This window comes from Odocoileus virginianus, chromosome 6 (genome assembly GCF_023699985.2).
Source record: "Odocoileus virginianus isolate 20LAN1187 ecotype Illinois chromosome 6, Ovbor_1.2, whole genome shotgun sequence".
Classification (NCBI taxonomy): Eukaryota; Metazoa; Chordata; class Mammalia; order Artiodactyla; family Cervidae; genus Odocoileus; species Odocoileus virginianus.
Window position 1 is genome coordinate 66,118,385 of NC_069679.1, and position 12,689 is coordinate 66,131,073.

The 12,689-nt window shown below is 34.9% G+C and overlaps 1 protein-coding gene across 18 annotated transcripts in view; it reads left to right on the forward strand.

The window, feature by feature from the left end:
* The window catches only part of GPHN (gephyrin), a 520,258-nt gene that overhangs the window by 246,829 nt on the left and 260,740 nt on the right, over positions 1-12,689 (forward strand). For 17 of the 18 annotated variants that reach the window (XM_070469503.1, XM_070469504.1, XM_070469505.1 and 14 more), the window contains one exon: positions 1,483-1,577. The exons of the other annotated variant lie outside the window; for it this stretch is intronic. In XM_070469503.1, coding sequence (XP_070325604.1) covers positions 1,483-1,577 — 95 coding nt within the window. The remainder of the gene's footprint in view (positions 1-1,482; positions 1,578-12,689) is intronic. 18 annotated transcript variants of the gene reach the window in all.

Here is a 12,689-nt window from a genome sequence, read left to right on the forward strand (position 1 = left end):
CCAGATTTATTGAATTTGGAAAACATGGGGGTAGATTCTGTATAATACTAGCTTAACAAATTTTAGCTGTATATTTTAATGAAAGTGCTTAACTTCCAAACTTAAGAATTTAAGAATGTCCATTTTTCCTTCCTGCTGGTCCTTTATTTTTAAAGCAGGTTTTATTGAAGAGCATTATGTTAGTGTTAATTTTTCCTTAAAATTTCTGACAGTATTAAATATTACATTATGCTGGGATTCAGTGAACCAGTAGATTATATCATTTCTGGTAATCCTTTATTCTATATAAGTAAGTAATTTATATGCATCTTAAAAACTTATTTATAACATCAACTGGATGTAACACATAGTGACACATTTTAACTGCTCCTCCCAGATTTCTTACTCTATGAAAATCTATTGAACTATTATAGCAACCTGCACCTTCACTTTAAAATTTAGGTTATTAGTCTAGATGAGACCTTTATCAATGTAAAGTTTGCCTAGAGCAATGGCCTTATTTAGGATGATCACTCTACTTCTAATGAAATATTGAAATATCAACCTTTCACTCTATTTTCCATAACTTGCTTTTTATTTTGTTTGCCTTTCTTCTTATTTACTATATATTTTGCAAGCTTTCTTCCTGTGTTGCTCCCAATTATTATAGCGTGCTATATATGTAAAAAGAGGATTAGAAATGATTTAAATCATGTACTTCACTCCCAATTTTAGTATAAAGCTTATCTTTACCATCACATTATGATAATATATACATATTTCGGTTGACCTTTAGAAAATGAAATTTTCTTGCCTTCAATACCTATTCCACGTTTAACCATACTTGTCTTAAGAATGCCCTATTTTAAAACTTACATACGTAAAACCTATCACTTTATTAATTCCTTAAAAAGGAATATATCTGTTTTATCTATTTTTAAAAAACAGATATATAATTTATATTGAAGATTTGGAAAAGAATCTAGAGTTTTTCTTCTGCCCAATATGGAGAAGATTGACTTGATGATTTGTTGAGTTCCATTTATTATATCATAAAATCATAGAGCTAGGAAAGATGCAAGGGGTTCTCAGGTTTTTAGGGACTAATTATTTCAAGAGTAATAGGCAAAGAAAAATACCCAGATTTCTTGTTCTGTGAAAATCTGTTGAGCCGTTTTAGCAATCTGAGGCTTAATTTTAAAATTAAGGTTATTAGGCAAGATGAGATTGCTATCAAACACTCCTGAGTTATAAGGGATAAGAAAGATCTACTAATATAAAAGTTCCCTCAGTATCCTGGTTTTCAGCTTTTATTCAGTGGTCCCAAAGAATTGAATCTTTAAGCCTTAAAGAAAAAAAATTGGAGCACTACAAAGTATGGTTTATATTAATAGATAGCATGATCTATAATAAATTAACTTATTTTTTAAGTTAATTTTGCTACTCTGCCTTCCTTATTTTTGGTTAATTTCACTCAGTCTGCTATTTAATCTTTAATTACAGGCCACAAAAGAAGTAATAGAACGGGAAGCACCAGGGATGGCCCTGGCAATGCTGATGGGATCACTTAATGTTACACCTCTGGGCATGCTCTCTAGGTAAGAAAGTCACCAAAGTGGTGCAAAGAAAATTAATTCCATACCAGTAATCACTACAATAGACTGAGAAACCTAAGAAACGTTATAATCATACCACTTAATTTTGCGCCACACCGCCCACCCCCCCGCCCCGCAAAGTGTCAGCATCCTCTCTAAATCTTGGCCACAGTTTCTTTCAAGTTCTTTATCCTTTTTTATTTTTTTGCATATTATGTTGAAACAGAAAATAACATTACTGCTGAAAGTAACCCCAAGAAGAGTCCAGTTTTTAAGATGTAATATATTCTTTTTTTGTGATTATAGTCATCAATTAATTTTCCTTAGTTGTCATTAAATCCTAATTTAATAAAACTAAGCAGTAGAGTCTTTTAATAGGTTTTTACAAGTTAGGAACTCAATTTCCATTTGTAAATAGGCATACTGATGTGTGGTCATGAAAAGAAAATCAATAATGTATGTTCAAAGTGTTAGTTACTCAGTTGTGTCAGACTCTTTGCAACCACATGGACTGTAACCTGCCAGGCTCCTCTGTCCATGGGTTTTCCCAGGCAAGAATGCTGGAATGCTGGAATGCTGGAGTGGGTTGCCATTTCCTAATCCAGGGGATCTTCCAAATCCAGGGATGGAACCTGGACCTCCTCCATTGCAGGCAAATTCTTTACTGTCTGAGTCAACAGAAAAGGCTAGTATATTAAATTAGTATATTTAAAACTATGATTCATTGACCTACATGGTGACATCCATCCTCAATTTGATAGTTTAGTTTTTTTTATTATTTTAGTAATTATTAGATTAAAATCCCCTTTAATGAGAACAGACATCATTTAAGTTAAAGACAGAACTGTCAACTTAGAATCTGTTGATTTAATGACCTTTGATTTATACAATTGATCTCAGAGCAACCTAAAAATACATAGTAACTTTATAGTTGGCAGGATTTCTCTATCATTATTTATAGTTGTTTATTGATCCTGTTTACAAAATTAATATTAAAGTAAGTATATCCATTTAATGCATAGAATGAGTTATAATGCCCTTTCTGTTACTTAGACTGTTTATATCCTGTAAGTGGCAGCCACTTGAAGCACAGCTACAGGGAAAAGTGAGTGGGTCATCAGTTACTGTACTTTCTTTCCTGTTACAAGTACTCTACTGTAACGTTTCATATAAGACGACCAAAAAAAGAACTAAGTAACTTGATTTTTTTAATTTAAAAGTCCATGCTAATCTTTAACAAACTTACACTGATTCTCTTATGCTTCTCTTTTTTCACCCTTACTTATATTACCTACCCATAGGAGATCAAAGGTCACCTCTGGCCCCTTTTCTGTATGGAATTAAGTAGTAGTCTTTGAATATAAGAACTCTTTCTTGGCATACAAGGAATATAGTCAAGATAGAATTAAACTTCATCTCTTATTAATTACTTTATAATAAAAATCTAATTCTACAAACTCTTGAATTATTATTATTCAAAATAATATATTTGTCAGGCTTTGTGTTAGCCGTTAGGAATACTAAGTGTGGAAAGAAAAGTAAGATATGGTCCTTACCTTCAGGATCCCCCGTTTATCTGGAGAACTTTTTCCTTACAACTGTTAAGGTAACTTCTTAAACTGAATGTAGCTTTCCTGGTCCAGTATAGAAACAGTGCTTTTGCCTTATTGAAAAATTTTTCTGGATTAATTTCCCCTTTGCCTTCTAAATTCACATAATTACTGAGTACTGGCCTGCCCAGTGAATGAAAATAAATTAATAGGAGCTGATTTTAAGTATTTTGGAATTAGTTCATCATTCTTAGGCTGAAGGCTTTGAAAATTAAAACATATATACAGCATGGTAACAGATTCTTCTGACTTTTATTTCCATTACTATTGAACTGAGAGTTTATTTATAAAATTGAAACAGTGATAGTAGTCCACATGACTTATGGAAAAGGAATTATGGGCTGTTTCCCTTTATGTTTATTTTTTTTCTGCTTTGATTAGATTGATGCCTCCTTTCTATAGATTTTTTGCCTTGTATGTACTTGAGGCTTTGTACATGCTTATGTTATAGCACATGCTATGTTATAATCATTTACTTTCTCATCTGTTTTACCTAATTTGTATAAAATACAAATTTGTATTAAGATCAACTGCTTTATCTTATTCGTTTTGCATTCTCAGCTCCAGAACAATTTCTGACACATAGTAAGTACTCCAAAAAAAGGGTTTACTTTTATGATTACTATTGCTAACTCAATGTTTCATCCTAGTTTTAATAGAATATTTTTCAGGGTAAAGTAATACATCAAGTTGGTGCCTTGCCTTCCTATTTTTCTCTCTAGTATTAATAATAGTATAATACTATAATACTTAATGATTTAATAATATTATTTAATTACTTTAATTAAGTAATTAAAGTTACTTAATCTGCTTAAATGGCTTCCATCTATTTGGTTAGCTTAATATTTTCCAGGTTTTTTTTTTTCCCCAGCAAGTTGGAATATTGTAGTAAGTAATGGTTAAGAGCATCGTCTCTGAACTCAGATTGCTTGGGTTCTGTTCTGGCTCTGTTACTAGCTATATCACATATTTCTTTTTCTCATCTCTACAATGAGGATGTTAATAGTGCCAGCCTTCTTGAATTAAGTAAACTAGTCCATTTAAGTGCTTAGAACAGTTGATTCATAGTAAGTTTAAGTGTTGATCACCATTGTATTGTTACTGGTTCAGAGTTCCAGTTCTTAGATCAAGTGTGCTAGCAAAATTTTTTAATACTTTCATTCATCTGTAAATGTCTTTATCTTACCTTTATTCCTGAAGGATATTTTCACTAGATATAGGATTCTGGATTTACAGTTCTTTCCTTTCAGCATTTAAAAAATTGTTATTCCACTGTCTTCTGACTCCATAGTTCCTATGGAGAAATCCACAACCATTGAATTGATATATCCTTATATGTGTTATTTTTTATTCTCTGGATGCTTTGAAGATATTTTTTCTTTATCTTTAATTTCAACAATTTGATTATTATGTATCTGGATGTGGATTTTTTTTTTTTTAGTTTATGCTTTTGGGTTAAAAGAGTTTCTTTTAACTATGTTTTTAACCAAATTTGGGGATTAACCATTAAGTTTTCAGATTTTTTTCTTTTTCTGTACCTCTTTCTCATTTTCTTCTGGTACTTTTGTGACATGAATTGCACATCTTTTAATAATGTATCACAGGTCTCTGATGTTCACTTTTTTTTTTAACTCATTTTTATCCTGTTCTTCAGATTGTTTATGTTAATCCATCTTCAAGTTCACTGACATTTTTCCTCTTTCATCTTAATTTTGCCTTTGAGCCTAGGCAATGAATTTTAAAATTACAGTTGCAGTATTTTCAGTTCTAAAATTTATATTCAGCTATTTTTTATGGCTCTATTTCTTGTCTAAGAACTTCTATCTTTGCTTTTATTTCAGAAGGGTTGACCTTTATTTCATGGAGAATGGTTTTATAATTGCTGCTTAATGTTGATTTTCTGACAACTCCCATATCTGAATCACCTTGGAGTGGACATCTGTTGATTTTCTTTTTCTGAAATAGGTGGTCAGATTTTCTTGATTTTTCTATGTTGTGTAATATTGGATTATACCCTGGACATTTTGAGTATTATCTTTTAAACCTCTGGCCTCTGTTAAAGTTCTCTGGAGAGAGTTATAATCAGATTGGTTTCAGCAACCAATCTGATTGGATTCATGTTGAAAATTCTGTCTCACTTTATATGGATGGTGAAAAGCCTTTGCTATTGCGTTTGGATCTGCCTGCACATGAACCATTCAGGAGTTAGCTTGAGAACTGGGCAGTGGAGTATATTTTATTTTTTAAAAAACCTTTCTTACAGTTCTTTGAGTTTGTCACACATGCTTAGTTCAGGAGTAAGCCTGGGACTTGTGTCAGTTCATTCTCAGAATTAAGAGATCCACCTTCACCAGCTCTCTCTGCTCTCTAAGCATTCCCCTGTACTCTGCAGTTCCCAGTTATTGCTCTCTAAGAAATAGCTTGGCAAGAGTGAATGTCAACATTCTAGGAATCAGCGAACTAAAATGGACTGGAATGAGTGAATTTAATTCAGATGACTATTATATCTACTACTGTTGGCAGGAATCCCTTAGAAGAAATGCAGTAGCCATCATAGTCAACAGAGGAGTCCAAAATGCAGTACTTGGATACAATCTCAAAAACAACAGAATGATCTCTGTTCGTCTCCAAGGCAAACCATTCAAAAACAATAGAATGATCTCTGTTCGTTTCCAAGGCAAACCATTTGCTATCACGGTAATCCAAGCCTATGCCCCAACCAGTAACGCTGAAAAAGCCGAAGTTGAACGGTTCTACGAAGACCTACAAGACCTTTGAGAACTAACACCCTTTTCATTATAGGGGACTGGAATGCAAAAGTAGGAAGTCAAGAAACACCTGGAGTAACAGGCAAATTTGGCCTTGGAGTACGGAATGAGCAGGGCAAAGGCTAATAGAGTTTTGCCAAGAGAACGCACTGTTCATGGCAAACACCCTCTTCCAACAACACAAGAGAAGATTCTACACATGGACATCACCAGATGGTCGACACCGAAATCAGACTGATTATATTCTTTGCAGTCAAAGATGAAGAAGCTCTATACAGTCAACAAAAATAAGACTGGGAGCTGACTGTGGCTCAGATCATGAACTCCTTACTGCCAAATTCAGACTTAAATACAAGAGAGTAGGGATAACCACTAGACCATTCAGGTATGACCTAAATCAAATCCCTTATGACTATACAGTGGAAGTGAGAAATAGATTTAAGGGACTAGATCTGATAGACAGAGTACCTGACGGACTATGGATGGAGGTTGGTGACATTGTACAGGAGACAGGTTTCAAGACCATCCCCATGGAAAAGAAATACAAAAAGGCAAAATGGTTGTCTCAGGAGGCCTTACAAATAGTTGTGAAAAGAAGAGAAGCGAAAAGCAAAGGAGAAGAGGAAAGATAGTCCCATTTGAATGCAGAGTTCCAAAGAATAGTCAGGAGAGATAAGAAAGACTTCCTCAGCGATCAATGCAAAGAAATAGAGGAAAACAACAGAATGGGAAAGACTAGAGATCTCTTCAAGAAAATTAGAGATACCAAGGGAACATTTCACGTAAAAATGGGCTCAAAAAAGGACAGAAATGGTATGGACCTAACAGAAGCAGAAGATATTAAGAAGAGGTGGCAAGAATACACAGAACTGTACAAAAAAGATCTTCACAAACCAGATAATCACAATGGTGTGATCACTCACCTAGAACCAGACACCCTGGAATGTGAAGTCAAGTGGGCCTTAGAAAGCATCACTACGAACAAAGCTAGTGTATGTGATGGAATTCCAGTTGAGCTATTTCACACCCTGAAAGATGATGCTGTGAACGTGCTGCACTCAATATGCCAGCAAATTTGGAAAACTCAACAGTGGCCACAGGACTGGAAAAGGTCCGTTTTCATTCCAATCCCTAAGAGAGGCAATCCCAAAGAATGCTCAAACTACCGCACAATTGCACTCATCTCACACGCTAGTAAGGTAATGTTCAAAATTCTCCAAGCCAGGCTTCAGCAATATGTGAGCTGAGAACTTCCAGATGTTCAAGCTGGTTTTAGAAAAGGCAGAGGAACCAGAGATCAAATTGCCAATATCCACTGGATCGTCAAAAAGGCAGGAGAGTTCCAGAAAAACATCTATTTCTGCTTTATTGACTACACCAAAGCCTTTGACTTGTGGATCATGACAAACTGTGGAAAGTCCTTTAAGAGATGGGAATACCAGACCACCTGACCTGCCTCTTGAGAAACCTGTATGCAGGTCAGGAAGCAACAGTTAGAACTGGACATGGAACAACAGACTGGTTCCAAATAGGAAAAGGAGTATGTCAAGGCTATATATTGTCACCCTGCTTATTTAACTTATATGCAGAGTACATCATGAGAAATGCTGGTCTGGAAGAAGCACAAGCTGGAATCAAGATTGCCAGGAGAAATACCAATAACCTCAGATATGCAGATGACACCACCCTTATGGCAGAAAGTGAAGAGGAACTAAAAAGCCTCTTGACGAAAGTGAAAGAGGAGACTGAAAAAGTTGGCTTAAAGCTCAACATTCAGAAACTAAGATCATGGCATCTGGTCCCATCACTTTATGGGAAGTAGATGGGGAAACAGTGGAAGCAGTGTCAGACTTTATCTTTGGGGCTCCAAAATCATTGCAGATGGTGACTGTAGCCATGAAATTAAAAGACACTTACTCCTTGGAAGGAAAGTTATGACCAACCTAGATAGCATATTAAAAAGCAGATACATTACTTTGCCAACAAAGGTCCATCTGGTCAAGGCTATGGTTTTGCCAGTGGTCATGTATGGATGTGAGAGTTGGACTGTGAGGAAAGCTGAGCACCGAAAAATTGATGCTTTTGAACTGTGGTGTTGGAGAAGACTCTTGAGAGTCCCTTGGACTGCAAGGAGATCCAACCAGTCCATCCTAAAGGAGATGAGTCCTGGGTGTTCATTGGAAGGACTTATGCTGAAACTGAAACTCCAGTATTTTGGCCACCCTCATGCAAAGAGTTGACTCATTGGGAAAGACCCTGATGCTGAGAGGGATTGGGGGCAGGAGGAGAAGGGGGCAACAGAGGATGAGATGGCTGGATGGCATCACCGACTCGATGGGCATGAGTTTGAGTGAACTCTGAGAGTTGGTGATGGACAGGGAGGCCTGGCGTGCTGCGATTCATGGGGTCGCAAAGAGTTGGACACGACTGAGTGACTAAACTGACTGACTGACTGACTGAAGGAAGCTGGGAATAGAAGATATTTCTTGTAGAGTATTAATCCCCTGTGCTATTATGCAATTCCACACAGTTGGACCACCTTCAGGGCAAAGGCAAAAGAAAAGGAAAAAATAAAAAATAACAGAGCTTCCTCTCACTCACACTTCCAGACTTTAGCCAGATAGATACGTCTTCTTACTGGGTTCTTCTGCTTATACCATCATGACCTTAGTAGTGTAGCTCTGTAACTGGAATTAGCCCCACTCAGTGTTATTATTCAAGTTCTGACTTCTCTCCCCAGTCTTTCTACAATTATTTATGTTCGGAGTTCTCAGATAGTCAGTCTTTGATATTTTCCTCACAGTCAATAGGAGAGCCTTAGTTAAGGTTCTACTCTCTTGGTCAACACTCACAGAAAAAGAACTCTATTTTAAAAATCAGATCTTTGAGTTTATATCTTAGCATTTACTCTCCATGTGACCTTGGAAAATTTATTCAGCTAAGTTTAGCACTTCAGTCCTAGTAGCTAATTGAATTGCCCACAAAATTGCAGCATATAAGCTCCCAAATCTGTAATTTATGCCCTACTCACTTTTTAAAGAGATCAAATACTTTTGGTTCTAAATGTCATTAACAGTAATAGAGCAACCATTGTGGTTACACATTGAGGCATAATTTATCCTTGTTTTATTCTCAGGTCAGTCATTAACTTGATTTGTAATATCTACTTAGTTTTTTAATGACTTCACATAGCTCATGGAAATGTTATGAGGTCCTATGTAGATTTCCTCTCTAAGAAAAACTACTATATGAATATCTAAATTCATAAAAGGAAAAAGTAATAAACAGTTTTTCATTTTATAAAGAGATTTACTGTTGTAATGCTTAATAACCCATCTTTCAATTGTTTTAAATACTCAGCTTAGTTTTTGTTAACGTGTAATTTTCCATAGTGTCTCTATCTTCTGAAGTAGGAGGTGAAGTCTCTAGTTAGTTTTTAATGTGTGAAGTAGAACTAATCATTTTTCCCACTATTTATTGCCAATTTGATCTCAGCTTCATCTAGTCCATCACTGAAGATAAACACTCAGACACATGCACTGTTATTGGGGAGCAGTTAACTCTTTGCATTTGGTGCCAAAAATGGTTTCACACAACTATTGTTAAAAAGTTTTTTAAGGAAAAATATATTGGGTTTAGATTTTTATATTAGTGAATTCAGTTATCCTAAGTATTTTTTAAAACATGTTAAAATGACATGGATCATTTAAACTAATAATTGTCAGTAACAGTATTACCATCTTGAAGTGCTTCTATTTTTTAACCTAAAATAAAATATACTTAGCTTATAAAAGCCTGTAGAAGGAAACTGGGAAGAAGGTGATAGAGAGGAATCCATTTCTTGACCTAGACAACATTTGGACTAACAGAATCTAATACAACAATTTTTGCATATCTCGAGTATATTCAAAGGCTGGCAGCTTCCAGGGTTAGGATTGGCTGGTAAATTGTTGTTAATTTCAATCAATTTTGCCCCAAATAGTAGTATCTATGTACTCCCCAACCCCTCAACTGCATGGCAGGCAGCCAACATTGGCATGCTTGTGGGCGACAGAGTGGGCAACTAGGACCTCATCTTTCAAATATTAGGGATCTAGGTTTTATTTGTGAATTATTGCTTTGCATTGTAGAGGTACAGACAAAGGCAGCTTACCATTGTTGTAACTTCCACCAGATGAAATTATTTCAAGGAGAATTAAGGGACAGTGCCTTTTTTTTTAAATGTCCCCTAGACTTTTCTCTTTTCCCCGCTTTGGAAGCCAGATATTTAAGGATTAGGATAACCAAGAGCAAACACTTACATAAGGAAATTTAAAAAGTCATTGCACATGCCCAAAGAGAAATGCAGATTCAGAGAACACCTGGGATCACCTTAGGTTTACACCTCAGGCTGGTCCCAACAAAGAAACACTCTACAACAATCAAAAATAGAGCAAGATCTGAAGGGTTGGGAGGAGAATATGATTTCTAGAATTACCACATTACAAGATTCAGATGTTCAGTTTTCAGCAATAACAACAACACAACACAAGGTATTTTTAAAAAAGAAAAGAAGCAAATGTGGCCCATTAAAAGTGAAAAAAAAACTGACAGAAAAGACTCATGAGGATGGCCAGATAGTAAACTTATTAGACAGAGATTTTTAAAACAATTGTCTTAAAGATGCTCACAATACTAAAGGAAGATGTGAATAAAATCAATAAAATTATATAAGCAAAATGTAAATATCAATAATGAGATTTTTAAAAAGGCAAAAGATATTCTGAAGTTCAAAAACACAACTGACATAAAAATTTCACTAGAGGGATTCAGAAGCCAGAGAAAGGAGTCAATGAAATTCAAGATAGAGCTATTGAAATTGTTAAGTCTGAGGAACAGAAAGAAAAAAAAAAAGATTATTGAAGAAACGTGAATGGAGCCTAAGGGACCTGTGAAACACCATTAAGTTCTTCGTCTAATACCACTAGACCATGCTTTGTGGGAGTCTCAGAAGGAGAAGAAAGGGAAAAAAGGGCAAGGGTTATTTGAAGATTAATAACTAAAAATTTCCCAAATCTGCAAATCCAAGATACTCAGCAGACTCCAACTACGAAAGTGGAAGGAAATCCATATAATAATCTGTCAGAAGCCAAAAATAGAGAATCTTGAAAGCATCAAGAGAAAAGATACTCATCATATGCAAGGGATCCTCAATAAGATCATAAGCAGATTTCTCTTTAGAAATATTGGAGATGTCAATATTGGACATGTAAAATATAATAATGAAAGTTTTAAAACTTAATGGATGGATTAGACTGCAGATTATATACAGTTGAAGAGTCAATTAGGGAAACAGGTAAAAAAATTTGAAGAAATTACCCATAATGTAGCTCATATTTACAGTAACATAAAAATGAAGTAAAAGTTAACCATGGAGGATAGAGTAAGAAAATATAAAATATACTTCAAGTTCAGAAGAAGATAGTAGAGAATGAAGAAAAATAAATGATTGAAATATCATGTCAAAAAGAATCTCAAACTCCAGAAAGGTATCCATCTTCAGATGTGGAAATCCAAACAAGTCTTTAACAAGATGAATAAAAATAATCCATACCTACTCACATCATAGTAACACTGTAAAACACCACAGAAAAATAGATCTTACAGAATTATAGGCAAATGATTTGAGTATTGTATGTAAATTATACTTCAATAAAGTTTTTTAAAGTGGAATTTCTACATCTTGAAATTACAAATTTGGTTCATTCTCATTGTGATAAGCGATAATTTTAATGAGTCCAGCGTATCAATTATTTTTTCCATGGATTATGCCCTCTAACGATCTAAAAGTTACATCCAAAAAGTCATTGCACCCAAGTCATCTTTGTTTTCTCCTATGTCATCTTCTAGGAGTTTTATCATTTTTGTGGTTAGTAATTTGTTCTGTAACCCATATTGAGCTAATTTTTACAAGGAAGAACAGTTTGTATCTTGTGTCTAAATTCAGTTTTTGCATGTGGATAGATGTCTAGTACCATTTGCTGGAAAGAAAATGGTACTTTTTTTTGTTTTCCCCTCCATTGTGTTGCCTTTGCTCCTGTCAAAGTTTCATTGACTGTATTTATGTTCTTCTGTTCTGTCCATTCATCTATTTATCTGTTCTTTTGTCAGTACCACACCATCTTAATTACTATGGCTTTATAGTATCTGTAAGTCTCAAAGTCAGTCAGCATCAGCTCTCCAACTTTGTTCTCCTCAAGTATTGTGTTGGCTACTTACAGACTTTTGTCTCTCCATATAAACCTCAGAATCAGTTTATTGATAGCCATAAAATGACTTGCTGGGATTTTTATTTGGATTTTATTGAATTTGCATTGAATCACTGAACTGACAATATTCAGATTTCCTGTCCATGAACATGGAATATCTGTCCATTTATTTGTTTCTTCTTTGATTCATTTATTTATTTCATTCAGGGTTTTGTAGTTTTCCTCATATAGAACTTACGCATATTTTGTTAGACTTATACCTAAGTTAAGTATTTCTTTATGGGAGGTGCTAGTATAAATTGTACTCTATTTTTTTTTTCATTTATTTTTATTAGTTGGAGGCTGATTACTTTACAATATTGTAGTGGTTTTTGCCATACATTGACATGAATCAGCCATGGATTTACATGTGTTCCCCATCCCGATCCACCCTCCCGCCTCCCTCCCCGTCCCATCCCTCTGGGTCTTCCCAGTGCACCAGCCCTGATA